This window comes from Podarcis muralis, chromosome Z, assembly GCF_964188315.1.
Source record: "Podarcis muralis chromosome Z, rPodMur119.hap1.1, whole genome shotgun sequence".
Taxonomy (NCBI): domain Eukaryota; kingdom Metazoa; phylum Chordata; class Lepidosauria; order Squamata; family Lacertidae; genus Podarcis; species Podarcis muralis.
The window spans coordinates 49424583-49449961 of NC_135673.1; the positions used below are offsets into that span (position 1 = coordinate 49424583).

General features: G+C 48.8%; 1 protein-coding gene across 3 annotated transcripts in view; it reads right to left on the bottom strand.

Moving 5' to 3' along the window:
• The window catches only part of GPC3 (glypican 3), a 249630-nt gene extending 224639 nt beyond the window's left edge, over positions 1-24991 (bottom strand). Inside the window, exons 1-2 of one of the 3 annotated variants that reach the window (XM_028714644.2) lie at positions 24607-24991; positions 7904-8065 (exon numbers count right to left, since the gene is read on the bottom strand). In XM_028714644.2, the coding sequence (XP_028570477.2) occupies positions 7904-8065; positions 24607-24787 (343 nt within the window). In that variant the 5' untranslated portion in view covers positions 24788-24991. The remainder of the gene's footprint in view (positions 1-7903; positions 8066-24606) is intronic. The other 2 variants (XM_028714641.2, XM_028714643.2) reach the window with 2 other exon arrangements.
• Between the last annotated feature and the right edge of the window lie 388 nt (positions 24992-25379).

Below are 25379 nucleotides of genomic sequence, written 5' to 3' on the forward strand. Positions count from 1 at the left end.
GGCCTTGGAGTTCAAAACGAAGCAGGGCAAAGGCTAATAGAGTTCTGCCAAGAGAACAAGCTAGTCATCACAAACACTCTTTTCCAACAACACAAGAGACGACTCTACACATGGACATCACCAGATGGGCAGCATCGAAATCAGATTGATTATATTCTCTGCAGCCAAAGATGGAGAAGCTCTATACAGTCAGCAAAAACAAGACCTGGAGCTGACTGTGGCTCAGATCATCAGCTTCTTATAGCAAAATTCAAGCTTAGACCGAAGAAAGTACGAGAAACCACTGGGCCGGTAAGATACAATCTAAATCAAATTCCACACAGTGGAAGTGAGGAACAGGTTTAAGGATTTAGATTTGGTGGACAGAGTGCCTGATAACTATGGATGGAGGCTCATAACATTGTACAGGAGGCAGCAACAAAAACCATCCCAATGAAAAGGAAATGCAAGAAAGCAAAGCGGCTGTCCAATGAGGCCTTACAAATAGCGGGGGAGAGAAGGCAAGCAAAATGCGAGGGAGATAGAGAAAGATACAGGAAATTGAACGCAGATTTCCAAAGAATAGCAAGGAGAGACAAGAAGGCCTTCTTAAATGAGCAATGCAAAGAAATAGAGGAAAACAACAGAATGGGAAGAACCAGAGATCTGTTCAATAAAATTGGAGATATGAAAGGAACATTTCGTACAAAGATTACCATAATAAAGGACAAAAGTGGTAAGGATCTAACAGAAGCAGAAGACATCAAGAAGAGGTGGCAAGAATACACAGAGGAATTATACCAGAAAGATATGGATGTCTCGTACACCCCAGGTAGTGTGGTTGCTGACCTTGAGCCAGACATCCTGGAAAGTGAAGTCAAATGGGCCTTAGAAAGCACTGCAAATAACAAGGCCAGTGGAAGTGATGATATTCCAGCTGAACTATTTAAAATTTTAAAAGATGATGCTGTTAAGGTGCTACACTCAATATGCCAGCAAATTTGGAAAACTCAGCAGTGGCCAGAGGATTGGAGAAGATCAGTCTACATCCCAATCCCAAAGAAGGGCAGTGCCAAAGAATGCTCCAACTACCGCACAATTGCACTCATTTCACACGCCAGCAAGGTTATGCTTAAAATTCTACAAGGAAGGCTCAAGCAGGAAAAGACCCTGATGTTGGGAAGGATGGAGGGCACAAGGAGAAGGGGATGACAGAGGACGAGATGGTGGGACAGTGTTCTCGAAGCTACCAGCATGAGTTTGACCAAACTGCAGAAGGCAGTGGAAGACAGGAGTGCCTGGTGTGCTCTGGTCCATGGGGTCACGAAGAGTCAGGCACAACTAAACAAAAACAAGGTGCTACTGGAAGGAATTTTTTTATTTTGTTTCAAACTTTTCATGTCACCCTTTTTAGACATGCATCATTTCTTGGCACAGTAATTCGGTTTTACTAGCAAACCGGAAGTTAAACTAAACTTTTCCAGCCCCAGCAGGAGCATGGGGAACTTTCACACAACACACCTACACACTGCAGCCGACACACTCATGTGTCATGACACACAGTTTGGAAAGCTCTGCCCTATGCTGTTTAACATTTACATGAAGCATCTGAGTGGGGTTATCCAGAGGTTTAGGGTACATTGTCAGCAATATGCTGACAGCTCCTTTACCTCTGCAGGTGAGACAGTGGAAGTGCTGGACCAGTGTCTTGCCTTGGGAATGGGCTGAATGAGAGCCAACAGACTGAAGCTCAATCCAGATAAGAGGAGGCCCTGTTAGTGGGTGATTCCCTAGACCAGATGGGTGGGAGGTGGCTTGCTCCTGATTGGGTTAGCCCCCAGCCCGCCCAGCGGTCTCAACCCTGCCGGGACTGGGAACCCCCGACTGACGGCCCAGTGGATCTCTGAGGCCTGGGGAGCTGAACAGCTGAGAACCATTTCCCCACCAGCACTGCTGCCACCACCAAGGGAGAAAGGCAGGAGGAATCGCACAGCCTATCCCAGGCCCAGCCCCGAGGCAACCTCCCTGGTGCCAGCGTGAAAGGGCAGGCCAGGGCCTGGGGGGAATCGTGCGCCAGAGACCACCGGGGGGGGGGGCAAACGCAACACGGGACCGGACCTCCGCTGCTGGAAATTTTTATTTTATTTTTATTTTATTTTTTCTAATTTATTATTTCATTTATTTTTTCTTTGAAGTAGTGTAATGGCATCCACGCAGGAGGCCTGAACCACTGGGACTGCCGCCTTAGCCCTCACGCAAGGGCCCGACATCCAGGCCCTGTGGGCCCCGCAGTGAAATTAAAAGTGCCTGTGAGTCAAAAATACCACCAATACATTTTTAATTATATACACAACCTCCTTTTTCCATGAACACCATTAGTTTTGATTTTTTATTCATTTTCACGCATTTTCTATTACTCACTTATTTTTTACTATTATTTTCTCATATTAAAAATCCTGCTTTCTCACTATGTCTATCATTACATCTTATTTCTACCTTTTATTTTTTTGATTACAACACCTCAACATGTGTTTGTTTGTTTTTTAAAAATAAACTTTTTAAAGTCCTGGCATTTTCATTCCCCCTTCCCCCCCCCCTTTTTTAAAGTAGTACTACACTTTTCTTCTTTTCTTTATCCCCTTCTGAATAAACAAACAAATAAAAACATCATATATATACATATATAAAGGTAAAGGTACCCCTGCCCATACGGACCAGTCTTGACAGACTCTGGGGTTGTGCGCCCATCTCACTCAAGAGGCCGGGGGCCAGCGCTGTCCAGAGACACTTCCGGGCCACGTGGCCAGCGTGACAAAGCTGCATCTGGCGAGCCAGAGCCGCACACGGAAACGTCGGGGGATTCGAACCGCCGACCTTTCGATCGGCAAGCCCTAGGCGCTGAGGCTTTTACCCACAGCGCCACCCGCGTCCCAATATACATATATACACACACATATATACATACATACATATACCCCTCCATCCATTTTCAATAGTAATATATTAATATATTCACATCAATCCTGGCTAACCACCTAAAAATCTTCCTATGCAAACTAGTCACCCCAGATCAGGCAGACTTTGTCCCTGGTTGCAACATAGCAGATCCTATTGCTAAATCTGATAGAACACAGCAAAACAACCAAACTCCCACTGACAACTATGTTCCTAGGCACCTTCTTTTAAGCTTTTGATTGCTTAGAATGGAAATATCTAGTAGCAGTATTAACTAACACGAGATTTGGCCCCACTTCCTAAAAACCCTCAAAGAAATTTACTCCCAACCTCAGCAAAATTAACAATATGGACTCCAATACCATAGCATCCAAAGAGGCACAAGACAAGGATGCCCACTGTCTCTCTTCCTATTCATCTTGGCCCTGGAACCCCTGGCAATCCGACTCCAAGCAGCCCCAGGTATCAAGGGTGTGGAAATAAAAGTTTAAATTCCTGCATTGCAGGAGGTTGGACTAGATGACCCTCTTGGTCCCTTCCAACTCAACAATTTGCTTGTTTGTTTGTTTGTTTGTTTGTTTGTTTGAAAAAAGAAGCTCTGAGCTATCAGATTATTTCTTCCCAGCAGTCCTGGTCAGGATATTTCTTGGTGAAACTGCATACTTCCCCCACTTGCATTTGCAACTGAAGTCTAGCATAGGCAGAGAATCAGAAACTAGCAGCCCTTGACCAGTGCAGGGGACCTGGCTCATCACTCTCTAAGCACAGTAACAAAAAGTACTGTGAGACATGAGAGAGGAGGGCTTCCTCAACGGCTGCTTGCAATTTTCTTCCCTGCAAATCAAGACTGGCTTCCCTCTTTGTTGTCCTCCTGTCAGCAGGTAAAGACTGTTTTTTATTCTGGAAGGCTTCACAGAACTAGCTGTTTCTAAGGGAAAGACTTTTCATAGTGCTGTGCGGTTTCTTACTAGATTTGTCCTTATGTTGTTTAGATTCTGTTATAAAACCCCCACAGACTGCCAAGACCCCAAATAAATGACCCAGAAGAGGGGAGTCACCACTATCTCACCCTGCTAGACGCAGATGGAGAAAGAGCCACAACTTGCTATTTCCCCCTTCTGACAATCCCAGGCTTTTTCTCTGGGAGAATGATGTTGTAATACCTGCTTTAGCCCAAGTTTCCACGACTGAAAACTTGTTAACACTTCAGGCAGGAAAACTTCCAAAGGCTGCTTACCTGAAGGACTCCTATCATGAAACTCCTCCACTCTTGTCATGGCCTGGGGGTTCATGGTTTGGTTTGTCTGCGTTTCAACCTTTCTGCAGCAGCCTTGCATGAATATCAACACACACCTCAGTTTTCAAATAGATGTTTATAACTACCAATCTGTTGCTGTTTAAAACATAAATAATTCTTATTGAAATGTTTGTGGGTGGATGTAGATGCACAGCTCAAAGACATCTGTACAGCTGTGACAGGAGATTATGCAGGTAAGAACAGATCCTTGGTGGTGCTGTTAAGATCACTGTTCTTGAGTACAGAGTCCACAGCAGGGGTCAGCAACCTTTTTCAGCTGTGGGCGGGTCCACCATTCCTCAGACCTTGTGGGGGGGCCGGACTATATTTTTTTAAAAAATAACAAACAAATTCCTGTGCCCCACATATAACCCAGAGATGCATTTTAAATAAAAGGACACATTTTATTTAAACCATGGGCTGGATTGAGAAGGCGATTGAGCCAGATCCAGCCCACGGACCTTAGGTTGCCTACCCCTGGTCCACAGGGGTGATGATCATTAACTATCCAGACTCCTCCGAGCTGGAAAGCCCACCACCTGTCCTCTCGACCCATGCCCGTCTTGGCTGATTAGAGCATGTCCAGACGAGGTACGGGTCCCCCTAGGGGATATCATCAATTTGTCCCTTGGCACGGGGACATTCCCAGGGGAACTGAAGGAGGCAGTGGTGCGCCCGCTCTTAAAGAAAACATTAGATCCTTTAGATCTATCCAATTACCGCCCGGTTTCGAATCTTCCATTCCTGGGTAAGGTGATTGAGAGAGCGGTTGCTGAACAGCTTGGTGGGTTTCTGGATGAAACATCGGCTCTGGATCCATTCCAGTCCGGCTTCCGCGCTGGTCATGGGACCGAGACGGCTCTGGTTGCCCTAACAGATAATCTTCATAGGAAGCTGGATCGAGGCGGGTCGGGGCTGCTGATTCTTCTAGAGCTGTCAGCAGCCTTCGACATGGTCGATCACGAACTCCTGGACCACCGCCTTGCCGACGTGGGGATCCTGGGCACAGTCCTTCAATAGCTGCGCTCGTTTCTCTCTGGTCGGGGACAGAGGGTGGCGCTGGGGGGGGAACTGTCATCGCGCCACTCCTTGGTGTGTGGAGTGCCTCAGGGTGCAATACTCTCCCCGATGCTTTTCAACATCTTTATCTGCCCCCTCGCCCAGCTTGTCTGGAGTTTTGGGCTGGGTTGCCATCAGTATGCCGATGACACCCAACTCTATCTGTTGATGGATGGCCATCCTGAGTCAGCCCCAGACACACTGGTCAGGTGTCTGGAAGCTGTGGCTGGATGGTTACATGGGAGCTGGCTGAAGTTAAATCCTTCAAAGACAGAGGTCCTTTGGCTGGGAAGGGAGGATATGGGATTGGGGGGGCAACTCCCATCTCTTGCGGGGGTGCAATTAGTGCCAGCACCGCCCTTTAAGAGTTTGGGTGTAATCCTCGACACCTCCCTTTCCATGGAGGTGCAGATTGCAGCTACAACAAAGGCGGTATTTGTTCATCTCCGCCAAGCTAAGCAGTTGGCTCCTTATCTCTCTCGCCCTGACCTAGCCACTGTGATCCACGAGACGGTCACCTCCAGACTGTATTATTGTAACTCGCTCTACGTGGGGCTGCCCTTGAGACTGACCCAGAAACTCCAGCAGGTGCAGAATGCCGTGGCGAGACTCCTTACAGGGTCCTCGCCGTGGGATCACATTCACCCAGTGCTTTATCAGCTGCACTGGCTCCCGGTGGGGTACAGGATCAGGTTTAAGGTGCTGGTTTTAATCTTTAAAGCCCTATACTGCCTAGGACCCTCGTACCTATGGGACCGCCTCTCCTGGTATGTCCCACAGAGGAACTTACGGTCTTCAAATAAAAACATCTTGAAGGTCCCAGGCCACAGAGAGGTTAGGCTGGCCTCAACTAGAGCCAGAGCTTTTTCGGTTGCGGCTCCAATCTGGTGGAACGCTCTGTCACAAGAGACTAGGGCCCTGCAGGACTTGACATCTTTCCGCAGGGCCTGCAAGACAGAGCTGTTCTGCCAGGCCTTTGGTCGGGGTTCAGTCTGACTCCCTCTCCCCTTTCATAAGAACTTGCATGAAAGTGGCCTCCCAATTTTTCTCACAGGCCCATGTAAGTTCAGCACAAACAGTTGGGCCTGGTGAGCATTTAAGGTCCCCAACCCTAATCTGCAGGTTGCCATCTGACTGGATTTTATTCTGATCCTGATCTGATTTGAGGATGTATTTTAATTGATTGTCTGATTTTATGTTAATGTGTTATACATTTGATGTTAGCCGCTCTGAGCCCGGCTTCGGCTGCGGAGGGCGGGATACAAATAAAATTTATTATGTTGTTGTTGTTGTTGTTGTTGTTGTTGTTGTTGTTGTTATCCATCCAGTGCAGTAGCCCAAACAGCCACACGCGCTGATTTTGATTTAGATAAAATATTATTGATGTAAATCTCTCTCTCTTTCTCTATATATACTGGGTTTTTTGCTCTATAAAGGTAAAGGTAAAGGTACCCCTGCCCGTACGGACCAGTCTTGACAGACTCTAGGGTTGTGCGCCCATCTCACTCAAGAGGCCGGGGGCCAGCGCTGTCCGGAGACACTTCCGGGTCACGTGGCCAGCGTGACAAGCTGCATCTGGCGAGCCAGCGCAGCACACGGAACGCCGTTTACCTTCCCGCCAGTAAGCGGTCCCTATTTATCTACTTGCACCCGAGGGTGCTTTCGAACTGCTAGGTTGGCAGGCGCTGGAACCGAGGGACGGGAGCGCACCCCGCCGCGGGGATTCGAACCGCCGACCTTTCGATCGGCAAGCCCTAGGCGCTGAGGCTTTTACCCACAGCGCCACCCGCGTCCGTTTTTGCTCTATAAGACTCACTTTTTCCCTCCTAAAAAGTAAGGGGAAGTGTGTGCGTCTTATGGAGCGAATGCAGGCTGCACAGCTATCCCAGAAGCTTTCGCTGCGCAGCGACACCTCTTGCTGTTCTGGCTTCTGAAATTCAGAATATTTTTATTCTTGCTTTCCTCCTCCAAAAACTAGGTGCGTCTTGTGGTCTGGTGCGTCTTATAGAGCGAAAAACACGGGGGGGGGGGGTGTATAAAACATTTTTTGGAAACAAAATAAAAAACCCCACATCCCACCCACTCTAAAAGGCCATAGATAGTTAAGATCAAGCCAAAGGCCAGGCTGAAAAGGAATTATTCATTTTACTAAGTTCTAAACATACTTTTTAAAAAAGTGATTGTTCGCTGCTTAGTAGTGTTTTCTCAACGTGTTGCCTAAGAAATTCTTACTGCAGTGAGATGCTCTATTAATGGACTATGAATACTGTAGGGACCAGCAGACCGCTGACTGCAACATGAGTATTATGTGAGGCAGGAGAAGTGCTGGTTTACAGCAACAGATTGGATCTCCACCGGGAGATCCCAGAATGAACTGTGCCAACCTGAAGCTCAACTTCTGAGCAACTCACTGGGCACCTGCAGCAATCATAGTTGCAGCTTAGCCATGTTTCATAAACTCAGGAAGAAGGATGGGGGACTTACTCCCTGACCCTCTGAAGATACCCAGCCTGGCATGCCTGGCTAACCCCAGCCAGTGGCCTTCCCACCTCAGGACTTCCCAGCAGAAGCTCCACTTACCTGGAAGACCCACCACGCAACGCTGCCACCTACCTTGGAATGTCGCCGCGTTCTGGGTGATGAGGAACTTCAGCTCCATGCTGGCCGACTGCAGGAGCTGCTCCATGTTGGAACGAGCCATGGCTTGGTATTTCTCCTCCATTTTCCGGGAGCAGCATGTCAGGCCTCTAGGGATGCATACCTGCAAATCTGATCCTGCAGGCAGAACATCAGGGAGCATCCCATTAGCACACAGCAGGTCCTCAAACAGAGAGGCAGGAACCGGTATGTTCAGAGACTCTGGGTGCTTTGGTAAAGGAATACTGGAGAGCTCTGGTCTGTGATTGGAATATTTGTGCTGTTTCCTCTCTTTCCACCAGTCAAGCTGCACATTGCATCTGGACCCCAGAGAGGAAGGGGGTGGAACAGGAACCCCTTCATAGCAGCCCTACTGTGAGGTTTTCTTTTTTCTAAGAAACTCACAGATATAATTTTGATGCATTTGCATCAACCTGGAGCCCCTCCCCCTCCATCTATTTTGGACCACATCTGCATGGGTTGTGCTGGTTGGGGCTGGCAGGAGTTGTCGTCCAAAAGAGCTAGAGGGCACCATGTTGGCAAAGGCAAGGTCAGGTGTGATTTATTTATATCCCACCTTTCTCCCAATATGGGACTCCCGTCTGCCTACAAAGTGTCTTCCCCAGTGATCTCCTGAGAAAATCTGGGCCAGATTGAGACCTGCTTAGCTTTGGAAAGGGAATGACCTCATGTACCCACAAGACCAGGCCCTGGAACCATCCATTTTAGCAAAGAAAGGGAAGGATTATATTTGGATCAAGCTGATGGCCATGCTCTGCCTCCATGGTTGGTGGCAGTAGTGCTTACTGAGCAGCAGTTGCCGGAAGCTGCAAGAGGGGAGAGTCCTGCTCTTGCTCTCAGGTCCTGTTTGTGGGCCTTTGTGGCCACTGTGAGAACAGGAGGCTGGGCTGGACAGAGCCCCTTTGGCGCTCTTGACCTGCCTTGAACAAGGAGCACAAGACCCTTGCCACTTGCCCTCCAGTAAGTCATCTCTAGTGCACAAATTAAATCTTCCTCTCTTGTTTTATCCTTTTTTATAAGGGCATTAGACTCCTTGGCTAACTGCAAAGGACTGCAAAGGAATGCCAGGCAAGCACCACCTGTTCTTCCCCTCAATAAAAAGCACATTAAAAACAAAAACACAAAGGGAAATATTAAACACCCCGAGTGGGAGGGGATGCTCCAGTTGCACAGGGCACCGTTGGCTGGCCAGCCCACTTTCTCTGCTATAGAAGGCAATCAGACACCCTTCTATCACCACAGGAAGCCTCAGTGAGGGCAGGAAGTCTTTCTGACAGCATGGTCCCTGAGCATCATGCTAAAGATAGTAACACAGGAGGATGGAAGACATGCCCTCAAAGCATAGCAAGAAAGAGGCAAACCTATGGGCTTTGACGGCAAGTGATATTGAGGTACACTATGCCTGGTCATGGGGGCTCTATTTAGTCAAGGGAATTGAGAGGTGTGTGTCCGACTGTCTGCAGCCCCTCAGGCTTCATATATTTGGCTGGCCCCTGTCAGCAGCCAGGTGCTGGCCCCGCAGGAACGCTTCACCATCCATATGACTCTTCTAGCATGATTCCCCATTGCACTGAAAAAGCCAGATTGTTTTAAGGAACTTAAATGCAGGGGAAGCAGACCAGAACAGCTGCAAAGCCAGGAAATTAGGTTTCAGAGCAAGAGGGAGGGAGGTGAAGAAGTATGGGAGTGAGCTGGACTGTGCCATTACAGAGAAACAGAACGTGAAAATGACATTGTTAAGTGGTTTTTAGCTGTAATGCTATAAAGGAATATGAAAAAATGGATTATTAACAGGTAAAAATTTAATGTTATAATACTTTATGATTAAAGACTAGGATAAACAAAGAGGGAAAGGATTTGCTGAACTAACAAATTGAATTGGAATACAAAAAAGGGAGGTGTGAGGAGGTCCGGGAAACAAGCAAATGAAAGATAAGTAATGGAAAGATGGAATTGTTTTTAACTATCTTTATTTTGTATTTTTCTTTTTTCTTTTTTCATTTTGTAATATTTTGAAAATCTCAATAAATATCTTTTTTTAAAAAAGAAAGGAAGAAATGACATTGTTCCTTCCTGAGCCAGGACTGTGGGAATCAGTGACTATTTATGTTATCATTGATTGATTGATTGATTGATTGATTGATTGATTGATTGCCTTGGTATCCCACCTTTTCCTCCAAGGAGCTCAAGGTGGCATGCATGTGTCTCTCTCCCTCCTCATTTAACCCTCCCACAACAACCCTGTGGGGTAGGCTAAGCTGAGACAGGCAGAGACTTGCCCCCAAGGTCACCCAAGCAGCTTCTGGGTTGAGTGGGAATTGAACCCTGAAGAAAGAAGAAAGGCCTGCTGGGCTGGATCCAGGGACATTTGGCTAAACCGAAACAGCTGCATCTCACTGCAAAGTGTGGCATCTCCCTCACTCTTTCTGCCCTGTTCTTTTGTGCTGGCCTTCTCAATGTCTACAGAGTTGGAAAGGATTCTCTGAATCCCCTTGTCCAGCACCCTCTGCAATGCAGGCTTTCGGAAGCTGCAGCATCCCCTCCAAGACACCTGGTGTGCTGCTGAGGGATGCAGGATTTGGTGAGACTTGGGGCTGGCCTAGCAGGACTCCTCTTCCAGCTACCCAGATAGAGGAAAACTGACATATTCAGTCTTCTAAACAGCTTCTTGCCTGATGCAAGTAAAAATTGCCTCCCAAATGAAGAGTTTGCAAAACTGGTAGATTCTCTCACTCACCCATCTCTGTTTTCCAGACCACTTGATGTGCTGCAAATGGCAAACGGCCACCCACGAGGGCAAGCCAACCAGTAAACACATTTGGGAGCCAAACGTTTGTGCTAAATCACACTAAGCTCACTTCCATGCAAGGCTGCTGCAGAAATCTGCTCACCGACAAAGAGGGCAGTTAGACACACCTGGTCACCCCTGGGGAGGTGTTCAGGTGCAACTCTTGTTCTGCTGCATAGCTGCCAAGCACTAGCCTCAGGTGGAGAGATGAATAAGCCCCGCAGAGCATCAAATCTGCTGGAGCATGCAACACTCTCCTCCCAATCATTTTAATTCAAGTCTGAGAGCTCTCTGGAGAAAAAATCTCTCTCTCTCTGGCAGCTAAGATAATTTATTTGCTTAATGGTCCTTAGCCTAAAGATTGCTTTATCTTCTGATCGGTTTTCAGGTGGTTGGTGGGGAGGGGAAGATGAAGGCACCTCAAAGCCACTGTATCTCACAATTGCTCTTCTCAGTCTCCCAAAACACCCCCTCATTTGCAACTATGCCATTGGCAACCCCCTCTGAGAAGGAAACCCACCCTCGGTTCTAGCGATACAACACTTGGGGGAAAGTGTGCCCATTCTCATCTCTTTCTGCTGCTCAGTTTTCACAACTGCAGCCCACAGACCAAACACCAACCAGCCTGCCCTTATTAATTGTTATGGAAATTACGGGGGGTGGGTCACATCTTTAAAGTTGTTAAATGTTACAAATATTATGCATAAATGTATCCTTTCGACTTGACAGCTCAGGGAAGTTACCTAGCTTTAACAATCATATAAAATCAACTCCTTTGCCAGTTTCCTCCATTTCAACACAATTTTGCCCTTGGGAAAACGACTCTTTCCCCTGCCACCTCCCCAAGCCTGGGGACATGTATACACACCTCCTACCCCAGAGGTGACAATTGCTGAGCTGATTGTTGGCCAAGGAAAGCCTAACTCCATCACTGGACTTGCCAAGGGGTCCAGACATGCAAAGGAAGTTCTATTGTACTTTGGGTGGTGGGACTTCAGAGGTGTTTGCCTAGGCTAATCTTATACCTGGGTCTTGCCCTGACATGTCTGCTTATGCTAATCTTGTACCAAGGACTTGTCTGGACATGTTTGCCAAGGTTAACCCCTCCCCTTTTGTGACATGTCAGTGATGTAGCAATGATGCTGTATGAACTGTATTCTGGGATATGGTGGGAAATTTTAAAAGTCCTTGATTCCTCTTTGAACCTGTTGCGCAATAAACTTTGGTCTACAGCTATTTGCTCCAGTTGGTGGCTGGACTCCTTCCTTTATTCCGCAGGGACCCACGGGCTCTGCCCGACCAGCTGGTGACTGAGCAGCCTCACACCTAGATTTTTCCGTAACATTAATAAAGGCATAACACAGATGAGCGAAGCTGGACAGAGCAGAAGCACCAGTGAGCACAACCTCTTGCCCCAAGGCAACATCCCCATGGCTTGTGACTGCCTGCCACAGCTCAAGAGATGCAACCACAACTCACGAGCCAAGCAGCTGTCTAGAGCAAATGTCCTGTTAAAAGGTGCTCATCCTGGCTAGCTACCTGACACCATACCCAGGCTGGAATTCCTCCACAGAAAGGAGCAGGCCCTGTGACAGACAAAACAGCATTGTTGTTGTTGTTTAGTCGTTTAGTCGTGTCCGACTCTTCGTGACCCCATGGACCAGAGCACGCCAGGCACCTCTGTCCTCCACTACTTCCCGCAGTTTGGTCCAACTCATGCTGGTAACCTCGAAAACACTATCCAACCATCTCGTCCTCTGTCGCCCCCTTCTCCTTGTGCCCTCCATCTTTCCCAGCATCAGTGTCTTCTCCAGGGATTCTTCTCTTCTCATGAGGTGGCCAAAGTATTGGAGCCTCAGCTTCACGATCTGTCCTTCCAGTGAGCACTCAGGGCTGATTTCCTTCAGAATGGATACGTTTGATCTTCTTGCAGTCCATGGGACTCTCAAGAGTCTCCTCCAGCACCAGAATTCAAAAGCATCAATTCTTCGGCAATCAGCCTTCTTGATGGTCCAGCTCTCACTTCCATACATCACTACAGGGAAAACTCTCTACTTCTGAAGATGCTGTCTAGGCCTGTCAGCGTTAAGACAACCCCTTTGTCTGTTAAGACAGACAAAACAGCATTAAGACAACCCTTCTGTCTGGTCAATGGAGCAGCACATCCTGCCTGTTGGGCTCTTGATTCACATTTGCCCAGAATTTCTGGCTCCCATCTCCAGCAAGGGACCTTCAAAAGTCTAGATTCAGCCACTGCATAGCCCAACCTGTTCCAGAAAAGTGTGGTACAAAGTTGAACTTTGCATCTCAGCGAGAGTTCAAAAAATCATCCAAGAAGAGTCTGTGGCAAGAGCACCCCCAGAAAATTGGAGTGGGAGAGAAAGGCAGGGGGGGGGGAAGCATTGCATTGTGTGGAATTTGGCAGCTTCAAACCATTTCTTTACAAATCTCAAACAAGAACAGTTTCCCCCAAAAAGACCAGATGGAGCAGCAGCCTAGCAGGGATGTGTTTGGTGGCAGGCAGAGGTGTACCATGGGGATCACACTTTTTATATACCAGTATATATAAAAAAGCACGAGAGAATTATTAGGCAATTAGATTTTCTTGTGCCATATTTTATTTTACTGGAAAGCTCATATATCCACAATGCAATAAATACATCGGGCGTCTGTTGCAGAAAGTTTTTCCATGCCCACAGTGGTGCAGAACAAGAAGGAGGTAATGGCTGGCGGGGAATGACAACACGCAGGTCAAGCTCTGGGCTATCTGTTTTTAAGAACCTAATTAAAAAGAGATAAATTGTATACCAACGAGGCTCAATAGGTTATAAAAACCAGAACACAAGGAGGATCTGGCTTAGGGCATCTGTTATGCCTTATCCTGTGTGACACCCTCCCGCCTCCAGGCCCAAATGTAGTGTGTCTTAGTCAAGCTGTGCTGGGTTGAGGTTGCAATGGCCAGGAAAAGAATGATGCCACGGGTACCCCAACACAAGCAAAGGAAGTCTCTTGATCTTAAGCAAATGCACCATAGCACGAGGCAGGGCCCCTGTGTGGTTGAGAGGAGAGAGTGTTAGGGCTGTGACTCAACAGGCAGAGCACCTCTTTCACAGGCAGGTAGTCTCAGGATCACCACACACACACACACACACATGCCCATAACTTCTAGCCAAAACTAAAGATGGAATAATTTAGAACAGGGCAGTCCAACACAGCCAAGGGCAGTCCAACTGCAGCCCTCAAGGCCTTTTTCTTTTCTATTTTGAGGCCCTTGACAACATTTGACACCCTCTCCCCCCACCCCCCAGCAGTCCTCATGCTGCCTTGCCAGGCCAGTGAGGAATCCAGCATGGTGGATCACTCTGTACTTCATCTGCCTGCAGCTTTCCTCCAGGTCTTTCTCCAGGTGGCGAGGAGCCCACTCTCCCCAGATATCCCTCTGGTCACTAGTTTGGAACCTGCGGTGGGCTTCAGTCCCAACACATGTGGAAAAACAAATGGGGTAGGTGCCGCATCCAACAGGGACTGGCTCAATGTTCACCCATATGACCCAGTGTGGTATAATGTTTAGAGCATCAGACTAGGGACCCAGGAGATCAGGTTCAAATCCCCACTCAGCCATGAAACTCCCTGGGTGGCCTTGGGCCAGTCCATGCCTCTTCGCTCTACCCTACCTCACAAGGTTGTTGTGGGGATTAATGAGGAAGTGGGGAACTGTGCACTCTACCTTAAGCTCCTTGAAGAAAAAGACAGGATATAAATGCAACAAAACCAATAAATATGGAAGCACCACATGTACCTGGCACGTGGTTCTGCCACGTGGAGTTTTGGGGACTTGACACATGCCACAGCTGGGCTAGTGTAGCACAAGAGTCATGATTTGGGAAGCCCTGCACCCAGATGCTGCTGCTTCTCCTAGAAACCTGCCAGATGACCTTCTGCAGGAACACCTCCTCTTAGCTTATCACAAGAACCTAAAAACACATGAAGCACTTTGCCCTGAAGATACAAGCCTTTGTTATCCAAATGAATAAAAACCATGGAGCAGGAGACAACTGGGGGGCCTCTTACAGCACTGCCATAACGGTTTCTGAGACAATTTGTGTGGAGTACTTTGAACACTCAAGAACAGCCCTGGCCAACCTGATGTTTTGGATTACCATTACCATCACAGCCAGCACAAGTCATCGGTCCATCTACCTCAGTTTTAACTGCACTGACTGACAGCAGCAAACCAGGGGTTCAGAGAGCAGCTCTTCCAGAGCCTGAACCTGGGAGCTTCTACATGCAGGGCAGATGTTCTATCCCTGAACAAAACAGTGAAAGATATTAATTTCTACCGTTCTCTGCCTCATGGGGAGGGGGTCTGATTAAGTTAACATTTGCTGATAAAATCATAAGATTCTCAAATAACACAAAGAGGGCCATGTGAACATCCAAGACAGATTCTGAACATTTCCAACCATAAAAAGAGCGCATTTCCAATCTGTAGGGGTCTATAGCTCCCATATATTTTAATTATGCACATAAATACATAACACAGTTCCTAAAGCCATCAAGGGAAGAGGAACACAAGGGAAGAGAGCACTTCAGGAAGTTGTTAAAATTAATCCCTTGGCAGAGGAGGAACAAGCCCTAAATGGCCACAGTGTACAGCAATTGCTGCAAGCAGGTTGAGGCAGTTTGGAAGGAAGGGGGGGAGCCTGCTCCTTGCTTCTCTGCTATCAAGAGAATAACTTACGGGCCTGAAATAATTAAGAGCGGAAAACTCAATTACGTGGCAAACTAAAAGACCTGAAAACTGCCGCACACTACTAAATGGGGAAGGAGGAAAGCGACCAAAAGCATCATTAGCACCCACTTTGAAATCACATATATATCTATAATGCATACATGCCCAGGAGAAGCCAATCACCACAACAACTCCAGGTTCTGCAGATGCTTTTTACTTAACCCCCTCTCCAAAAGTCTCATTTCTCTGTACCGAAATGTTACAGGTTAATCCTTCCTATTTTTGCAGGAGGGCATCCATATCTGCCACTTTTGCAGAGATGTGCTGGGGAAGCAGCAAGCAGACACAAATGCTGTGAGCCAGGGGAAAAGTCCAAGCAGCCAACATCATCTGCTAGGAGCAAGCTATGAACTGCAATTCTCCTCCCCTTCAGTTCAATTCAGCCTCCAAGGTCTCAGGGAAGAACTCAGCACCTTCAATTTGTTTTCTCCTGCTCTGGAAGGCAGAACTCGAACCCATGGCTTCCAGCTACAAGACAGGAGATTCCAACTATGCATTCAGAAAAATTTTCTGACAGTGAGGGCTGTTTGGCAGTGGGACAGTCTCCCACGAGAGGTGGTGGGCTCTCCTTCCTTGGAGGTTTTTAAGCAGAGGTTGACTGGTCTTCTGTCAGGGATGTCCTGCCTTGCAGGGGGCTGGACCAGATTACTCTCAAGTGTACCTTCCAACTCTACAATTCTTTGATTCTATTATCCTAGTTTGGTGCTTCTAGAGACTTAAACGAGAATAATCAACTCAAATAGAGAGAGGGAAGGGAGAGGGAGGGAGGGGGAGAGAGAATTTTTGCCCCAAACTTTCCCTGCAAAAACCTGCTCTCTAAAGCTGAATTGGAGCAAACATCAATTGAGATTTTCTAGGATTGTGATTTGCTCCTATTGAGCTTTAAAGCTCTGGAACAACAACAGGACACTTGGACATGGAGCTTTAAACTGTGTACGATGCCTGGAAAGTGCAGAGGAAAGGGAAGTGAGGATAAGTCCTTAGTTTGTTATGCAGCTTTACTGACCTTGTTCAATTTCAGGTTTCTGTAGGAGATGCCTCTCTTAAACACAGAGGGGCCCCAGTGCTCCCCCAAATGTGTAAGTGTAACACAGTATGCATAAAGCAATGGTAGAAAAAGCCCAACACAGGTGTACAATCAAAGGCGTATCTATCTACAACTAGACAATGCACTGCAGTTATCGCTTGCTTGTACCAAAGGTGGGGCAAACGCTTGGGTAGGTTAATCCCCTCCAGACTGACACCTGAAGCAGGGCTAAAGCAGCTCCTGCCCTGGGGAAAGCATTGCACCTTGATTTTGGGCTCCATAGCTACACCCTGGAGGGCAGCAGGGAGCAAAGAGAATGAACAGGCCCCCATTTCAACATCATGAACAGGAAGACCAAACTCAAGGCATGTTTAATCTTTCTGGTACTTATTGAATGTCCAAGAGAGAATTCTATATTACTAACAAAATCCTGACAATGTTCTTCTCCACATAATGATAGAATCATAGAGCTGGAAGGGACCCCAAGGGCCATCTAGTCCAACCCCCTGCAATGCAACCAAAAGCACACATTTTTTGTGCAAGACCTTTAGCGATCACTAGCAGTTGAATGAAACAACCCCAGGTTGGGTGGCCAAATGGCCTGACCTGATTTAAAGCAATTTCCTCTGTTCCACTCCTGACTTTTCTCAGGCTGTATGAGAGTCACTTGTTTACTTGCTGTCCATGTTGCATTAAATGATGGGGCTTTGCATGCCCCTTCTCCAAAAGCAGTTATTTCAGTATGCACATTTGTGGAAACTCCTTCCCTGTTGCGCTCTCTCTCTCTCTCTCTCTGCATGTGTGTGTGTGTGTGTGTGTCATGAAGCTGATCTGTCTATATACACTAGCCATTATCTAGTTGGCATATGAGGATGGGTTTGCAAATCCAGGAACTCTTTTGAAGTGGGCTCCTTTTGGAGCAATAAGTTGGTGGTAATACCAAGATACAGTGGGCATGCTGTGCAGAAGGCATGGTGTGCTCTCTCTTATGCTCTCTGCAAATGTGAATGTAAGCATGTTACACCTGAACACATAAACTGTTGCTTCCTGTGAACTAGGAAGTGACAGTGTGCGCTGAAGTGGGCTTGCAAACCATGGCTTTTGTGTGTCATTGTTAGGGTTGTTTCCCTGCCTCTATGCTTGCCAAACGGCAGCATGCCAGGCTGGCTGGCACTTCCCTCTATGTGCCTTTTGGGCTTAACTGGGCAAGCTGAACTTTGGCTTCACTGTATGTCTGGTGATTCTAACCAGGGCTAAGGCCACTGTGGAGGAATTGGGACCCAGCTGTTGAGCTACATACATACATACATACATGCTTACCTCCCCCTCCTCTGTGGAGATGTTCTTGCTTCCACAAATTCACCCATCTCTAGTCACAAATGTACCCTCAAACACATCTCAGATGAAAATAGGGAGGTTTCTGTAGCAGGAACCCCCCCCACCCCAATCATTCTGCTTGTACAAACTTCACACACACACACACACTCACACACTACATACGCCACATTTCTGTTATAAATTCATAGAAAAATCAACCATACATTGGATTTGCACTGTTCCATTTTTATTTTACTCCATATGACAAGAACTAACAAAAGGGGAGGGGGGTTTGACCCTGGTCAGCCAAAATCCCTTCACTGTCTCAGCACATCTGCAGGAGCCCTGCCCAGATGATCCCAGACAGAAGACAATCAAGACCACAAAGAACTTGCATATGGGAGTGGATTCAGCATGGACTGAAACAAAGGACAATGATCAGATCTTCCTCAGGGGGCAGGAAACTGCAAACTCCCCTTTGTCTCCTGGAAGTGACTCATGGGGAGGGGGGAAAGGAGGAACCAGCCAGGTGACAAGATACTCAGGTTACCACCAACTCCTCCCTCAACCCCTCCTTTCTGTAATATATGCATGATGTTTCTGGGGGGTGGGCTTGACCTAGAGGAGGGGAATTTCAAAAGTTTTTATAAGACCTTGCACACTATTTTTCTGGGTCTTTCCTCTCACCTGCAAGTGAGGGGAACACCCTGTCGCGACAGTCTTTCTTCAATAAAGACCAGGCCTACAGGCTGCTGATTTGCTTCAATTTGCTCTGGTTGGTGCTTTATTTTTGTCCAAGGGAGCCCTCAGATTTTTCCTGTAACATTTCTCACTCACACACCAACTGACCCTCCTTTACTCCCCCACTCCTCCCCCCCCCCCATTTTTGTTACCAGCACCCCAGCAGAGCATCTCCTCCACCACTAGACCAAGGGAACAGAGCACCCGTACCCTCCTCCACTGTCCTGAGAAAACCCCTTAATCCCAATTTAATTTTATGTTATTCTTTGTAGATTTACAAGAGGAAAAACACAAACAAATAAATTTTTAGAAAGTGGCAAGATTAGGTGCGGATGCACCAAGAATTTTTTTATTTAAAAAAAAAATCAGACTCCTTGCACCCCTTTCTTCCCAGCCAGGGTGGCCCTGCCCTCTGCCTGCACCTCAGAGCCAGGACATCATACAAGGCTTTGCAGCAGCAGCCTCTCCTCCTCCCCACCCACTCTGCAGGAGGCACCCCAAGCTGCCCAAGGGAGGAGACTGGTAGCAGCAGCCATGCAGAGGCCATAGAGGGGCAATGGGATGTTGCTGTGCTGCCATGGCCGCCACTCAGGGCAAGCACCAGCTCATCCTCCTCCCCAAGTTCAGTGGCGGTGGCCAGGGGGGTGGGCATGGGCATAGCCAGGATTTTTGTTAGGAGCGGCAGGCCTTTTGTGGTGGGGGGAGAACCTCAGTTTGCTATGTATTTTTATTGATTTGAGGGGGGAGCAGCTGCCCCCCCCCCCCGGATACACCCATGTACATCCCAGTATTGAATCAGAAGCCCGAATGGCTTTTGTAATTCCAGGACCGTCCCTGGAAAATAGATGCACAGATTCAGTGATCACAGAACTGCCACAGGTTGAGAAATCCTATGGTCACCCTGAGCCTGCAGCTGTGTGAATAAGGTCCAGACTGGTCCAGAGACAGGAGTGTTCTGCATTTCATTCTTGCTGTGGGGATGCTGGTGGGACCTCTGTTTGCTGAAGACCATAATAACATGTTGCCATAATGAACACAATGGCTGCCTCTTATCTGTCTCAGAATAGGCCCATTCTAGAAGATCTCTGCAGAGTAATTACACTTAGGTAATCATTTACTTTCCAGAACTGACTACATAAATCTCAGGAATCAGGGAAGAGTCATTCTGGAATGGTCGTTGAGCTCTGGCTCCCAGTTTATTGCTCCCTCTCTTTCTCTCCCAGTTTTCTTTCATTTCTCATTTGAGAAAAATACGGTAGTCTGATCCAAGCCCCCTCTTCGCCTCCTTCCTCCAGTTGTATGTACGTACGTCTGCTATGAACTTCAAACAAGTTTGCTTGCAAGGCTTGGCAGAAAATGAGCATTTTCTAATTGAAATAACCTGGTGCAGATACAAAGCAGTGCTAAGGAAAAGGGGGCGAGTGGGTGGCTTGTGAATTGAGAGCCAGTGCAGTGTAATGGTTGCAAGAGTGTTGGACTGTGACCTGGGACACCAGGGTTCAAATCCCCACTCAGCCATGAAGCTCCCTGGGTGACCTTGGAGTCAGTCACGATCTCTTAGACTAACCTACCTCACAAGGTTGTTGTGAGGATGGAATGGGGAAGAGGAGAACCATTTATGCCACCTTAAGAGGGGAGTTCCTGCCAACCTAGCAGTTCGAAAGCACGTCATGTGCAAGTAGATAAATAGGTACCGCTCTGGCGGGAAGGTAAACGGCGTTTCCGTGCGCTGCTCTGGTTCGCCAGAAGCGGCTTAGTCATGCTGGCCACATGACCCGGAAGCTGTACGCCGGCTCCCTCAGCCAGTAAAGCGAGATGAGCGCCACAACCCCAGAGTCGGCCACGACTGGACCTAATGGTCAGGGGTCCCTTTACCTTTAAGAGGGGAGTAATCCACACAGATACTGGCCACACAGATTACAGGAGTGTCACAAGGAGTAGAGTTTGTGCACAACCGACTTTGTGTAACAAAGCGTATAGTTAACCTGCGGCACTCCCTCCCACAAGAAGCAGTGGTGATCATCAACCTAGACTAGGTGGGCATTTGGCCTGATGCAGCAGGCTGTTCTTAGGTTCTTAAAAAGGAAACCGTGGGTAGATGTGGGGCTTGAAGGAGGAATGGCAGCATTAACCTCCCCAGGTGAGAGTTGGGGAAGTGACAGAGAGGAAACCCAGGTGAAAGATGAGATGCCACAAATGCCAAGTGTAGCCACCATCCAGCTCATGGAAGTCAACTGAGGATTGCCTTTTGGAACCCTGACTCGCCATCCCCACCTCCAGTTCTGCACATCACCATTTTATTCCTGGGTTCGGCATGGTTCTCTCTCCTGTTTACTTGTAAGCCATTAAAATTAGGTTAGCTTATTTGCATTCTTTCCTGAAATGTTGTACAGACTGATTTTTGAACTGTTATTGTTATTCCCTTGATATGCTGTGATCACAATTTTGTGGGAAAGTGGTATTCAGATAAATGGAAGATGTTAATGCTGAGCTCCACATAGATCAAGGGCACATTCATTTTGAGCTTCCGACTCCTTGAGCCCCTCTTCTTACGGGTGCTGAACTGGAGTTCTGGGTGATGTGAAGAGTTGGCCTGGGCTCCCCCTGGGGAAGGTAGTCCTTCCTGGACATTCTGCCCTCTAGGTCACCTAGAATCCCATTCTGCAATCACCTTTTCTTTTTTAAGGCTCTTTTCAGAACTAATTACAGATCTGTTTTTAAGCAAGAATTTGAAATGTAAAAATGTTATGGAGTCAAAGGCAATCGTGTGGTTTTCAGCTCTTTTTGATGCATCTAAGGATATTCAAATTGAACAAATGCTTGTTCCATTTCAAGTGACAGAAAAAGAGAATCTGGTCCCATCCTCACTGCAAACGTAAAGCACATGGCTCCCCGCAAAAATCCTGGGAACTCTAGGTTACCCCCATGGAGCTACAGTTCCTTGCACCATTCACAAACTACAGTTCCCAGTATTCTTTGAGGAAAGTGAAGACACTTTGAATGTCTGGAAAGGGCATAAGCTCATTTCTGGTGTCCTTTTTTTCCTCCAGCATCTGCCCAAGCTGGTATTGAACTGATTGCACTGCTGCTCATCACCCAAATCTCTGTGTGGTGCAAGATGCCAGTGGTTCCAGACAATCAACCAGAGATTGTGTTTCCTTCAGACTGAAGTGCAGGAGTGACTGTGGTGTCTTTATGATACATAGCTTGTTCCCTTCTCTTTCAGAGCTAAGGTGCATCACGTCCAGCATCCTGCTTGCATCAAAGACCAACCAGATTCCCACAGGATGTCCTCAAATGACCCTGAGGGGGTCAGTGCTTCAGCATATCCCTATCCTGCGTGCTTCACTCCTCCGCTGACCAAGAATGGCAAGTTGGGCTTCCCATGAAGTGTTCTTTGGCTAGCAAAGAGTGCAGCCTGGAGCCCCGCTTGGTGCAGACATCAGGCTCCCCAGGGTCTCCCCTCCAGGCTAGTACAGGGCTTGCCCAGAAGCCTCCCAACAGTTGGGTTTCTTCCAGAGCTCTCTGTTCCGGGGCAAGTTCCAGGCCAATGTGGTGAAGTTTCTAGTGTGCTTTATTATCTGGGGACGGGCTGATAACAGTGCACTCTTATATATACCATTTGAAGGTTGATGAAGACAAGCACACATGGTTTCTCCAGACATTTTCACAACAACCCTGCAAGGTAGGCAGAAGTATAACCCCCGAGGGAAACTCAGAGCATATAAGTCAACTCTGCAGAGAGATTCCAGCTAGGGGTCCCCCATCCACTCTTCAGAGCCCCCCTGGAGCCAGATATTGGGAGCTGCCCCACTCTGCCCCAGGAGCACATGCCAGATGCCATTCTGGGCACCTTTGACATAGCAGAACATCCCCCTGAGCTCTGAGGACATGTTCCCAAGTAAACACACGCAGGACATGTGTAGCAGCTGCTCTACGGAAAGTCCCTGCAGGATCAGGCCCTGAGCAGAACAAGGCTGCGGTCCAAGCAAGGTAAGGCAGGCGGAGAGGGAGAAGGAGACTCTTGAGCGCCCCCTTGTGACACGAGCGGGCAATTCACACCTGAAGCGACCAAGAAGCCTTTCAGCCAAAGCACAACCTCCGAGGAGGGAGGGGAGAGGACCATCTCGGCCGGCATCCTGTTCTCAAAGCCAGATGCCCTGAGTGAAATAGCCCCCTCCCTGCTACCAATCCCCAGCCACTGACATGCAGAAACAACACTGACTCCAACAGTGGAAGGGAACACTGACAATGCAGCCAGTAGCCATGGCTAGCTGAAGTTTACCCTGGAGCATCTCAACACACCTGCCCCTTCCCTGTAGAGGAAAAAATACTTCAGAAGCTGCAGTCTTGCCAGAAAGGAAAGGGTGGACACACACACACACACACACACACACACACACAATGGGTATAGCCAGAGGGCAGGTAGGGCAGCTGCTGCTCCCTAAATGAAGTAAATAAATAAAAACACTTAACTAAAAGTAGAAATTGTAGAAATATTTTGACAGCTTTTTCTGAGTACCTGTGGTCAAAATTAAGTATTTAAAACAACTGTTGAGACATTTCATTCTGAATCTGCCAGACAGAGGACAATGACAAGTGGGAGTCCCCCCAACCCCAACATAAATCCTGGCTACGCCCATGACATACACCCCACCACCTCAGTCCCATTGTCACAAAAATCCGTCTTCAGGTTTCTTTTATACGACCATTTTTAAGGTTAACCAACCGTTAACAGCATCTCAAAAGGGACAGACTGGCTCCCATTTTCAAGCAGACGAGCTAATGCGTTGCTCCTGCCTTGCTTATTCGCACAAAGAGCCAAGGAAGGGACAATGAGCAAGAACCCCCCCCCCCAAAAAAAAAAAGAAATAGAGAGAGAGAGGAGAGAGAAGGCGGGCGGGCGCCCAGGAGACAAGCCTGGCAGCCAGGCCCTCGGGGATTCAAAGAGACTCTTCCTCCTCACCGTTGCTAAATGAACACATTCCACGAACATTTTCCAATGGAAGTATAAAGCGCCAGAGAATCTCCCCGATCATGTTGCGCTTTAGAAAACTTTCTGCTGCGCATCCAGGCGCCGCTGCGCATCCAGCCACTACACCAACTGGGCTCCCCAGAAAAAGCTGTCTGGTCCTAAACCTGACCTCGGCGTCCTCTCGGGCAGCCCTGCTTTCCCGACGGCGAGGACCAGACAAGAGGCACCCCCACTTCCCCGCCCGGAGACGCCCGCGATTGAACTGGAGCCTCTGCATGCAAAACCGGGTCTCCACGCCCGTACAGCACAGCATTTCTCCCCCTCTCGGCATCAAAGCATCCAGGGCTCCCCCTGCTCCATGTACAAGTTCCCCCCTCGGAGTGCGCAGAAATGCGTTTGCAAAGGGCAAGAGCAAAACTGGAGACGGCAGTAGTAGACCGCTCTGCTTTCTTACCTGGGAGTAAACCCAGCCAGGAGAGCGGACTTAATTCCGAATCCCAAATAAGAAAAAACGCAAGATTCCCTAAAACTCCCCCCCCCCCCGCAACTCCAGCGAAATCTGCCCGGGAACGGGACGTTGGGAGCAGGACCGGCACCCGCTGGACACGACGAGCAGCGGTGGAACGTGGGGTGCCCTGGCCGGGCCAAAGAAAGGCAGCTTTGGGGGGGCGGGGGAGGGGCACCCAGGTGCCTTCCTCGAGGCTATGCCCGGGCTCAGCCCCAGCACCTACTGGCCAGAAAAGTCGCCTTTCCCACCCAGGCAGACCCCGGGTCCGTCCCCACAGACGGGCACTTCAGTTCAACCTTCCTTGAGGACTTCCGATGTCCAGAGCCGACCAGACGTCCCCAGACGGGCGAGTGCCGACCTGGGGGCGAGAGCCAGAAGCCAGCTGGGGGATCTGAAGTTGCGCGAGCCTCCGGAGCTGCTCAACGCTGCAAAGTTGCCATCCCACCCCACCGGACCCGCCGCCTGCGCCGCGCACACACGCACACCAGCTCCTCGCCAGCAGGAACTCACCTGCCCCGGGACTCTCGGGAAGCCACTTGGCGCCGGGCTGGAGCGCCTGGAAAGCGGCGCGGACGCGCTGGCAGGTGGGCTCCGCCCTGACGCTGAGCAGAGCGGCGGCTAGGATCGCGCAGAGGCGCAGTGGACAAGGAGGGGGCGCCGCGACTGGCGGAGCTGCCCCGCCGCCCTTCATCTTAGCCTCCGGGCGGCTGCCGCGCTCTACCGCTGCCCTCGGTCGTACATTCCAGGAGGAAGAGGAGGAAAGGAGACGACAGCCAGTCGGCCAGTCAGTCAGCGGGCGATCGAGCTAGAAGCGCCACAACGGCTCTCTGGACCGCAGCGCCAGGCAGACTGAAGCAGCCAAGCCGACCCCGACGCTCCAGCACGAGAAGCCGAGGTCCACGCTGATTGGTCCCAGCGGCACGCCGCCCCCTCCTCACTGGCTCCGCGCAAACTTTCCCCGTCTCTTATTGGTGCGCCCGGGAGTGGAGGGAGGGCGCGGAAAGGAGGGAGGAGGGACTAATACTTGGAACAGCTGGAGCTCTGATGGGCTGGAGCAGCCCCTCCCGCTGGGCTGGTACACTGCTTCTGACCAAGGAAGCTACACCTAGCCATCCTCAGTAACACCGGAATCTCCCAAGGCTATAGCGCGAAAGAAAATCCAGCGAGTTCAAGGGGACTCTACTTCCTATGCTCGAGAAACTAGCTTGGGGGAATTCCTGTATATCTCGTTGTCACTAGAGGTCCAAGTGTCCGTTGTGGCTAGGAGTGCCTGGCTCTTCAAC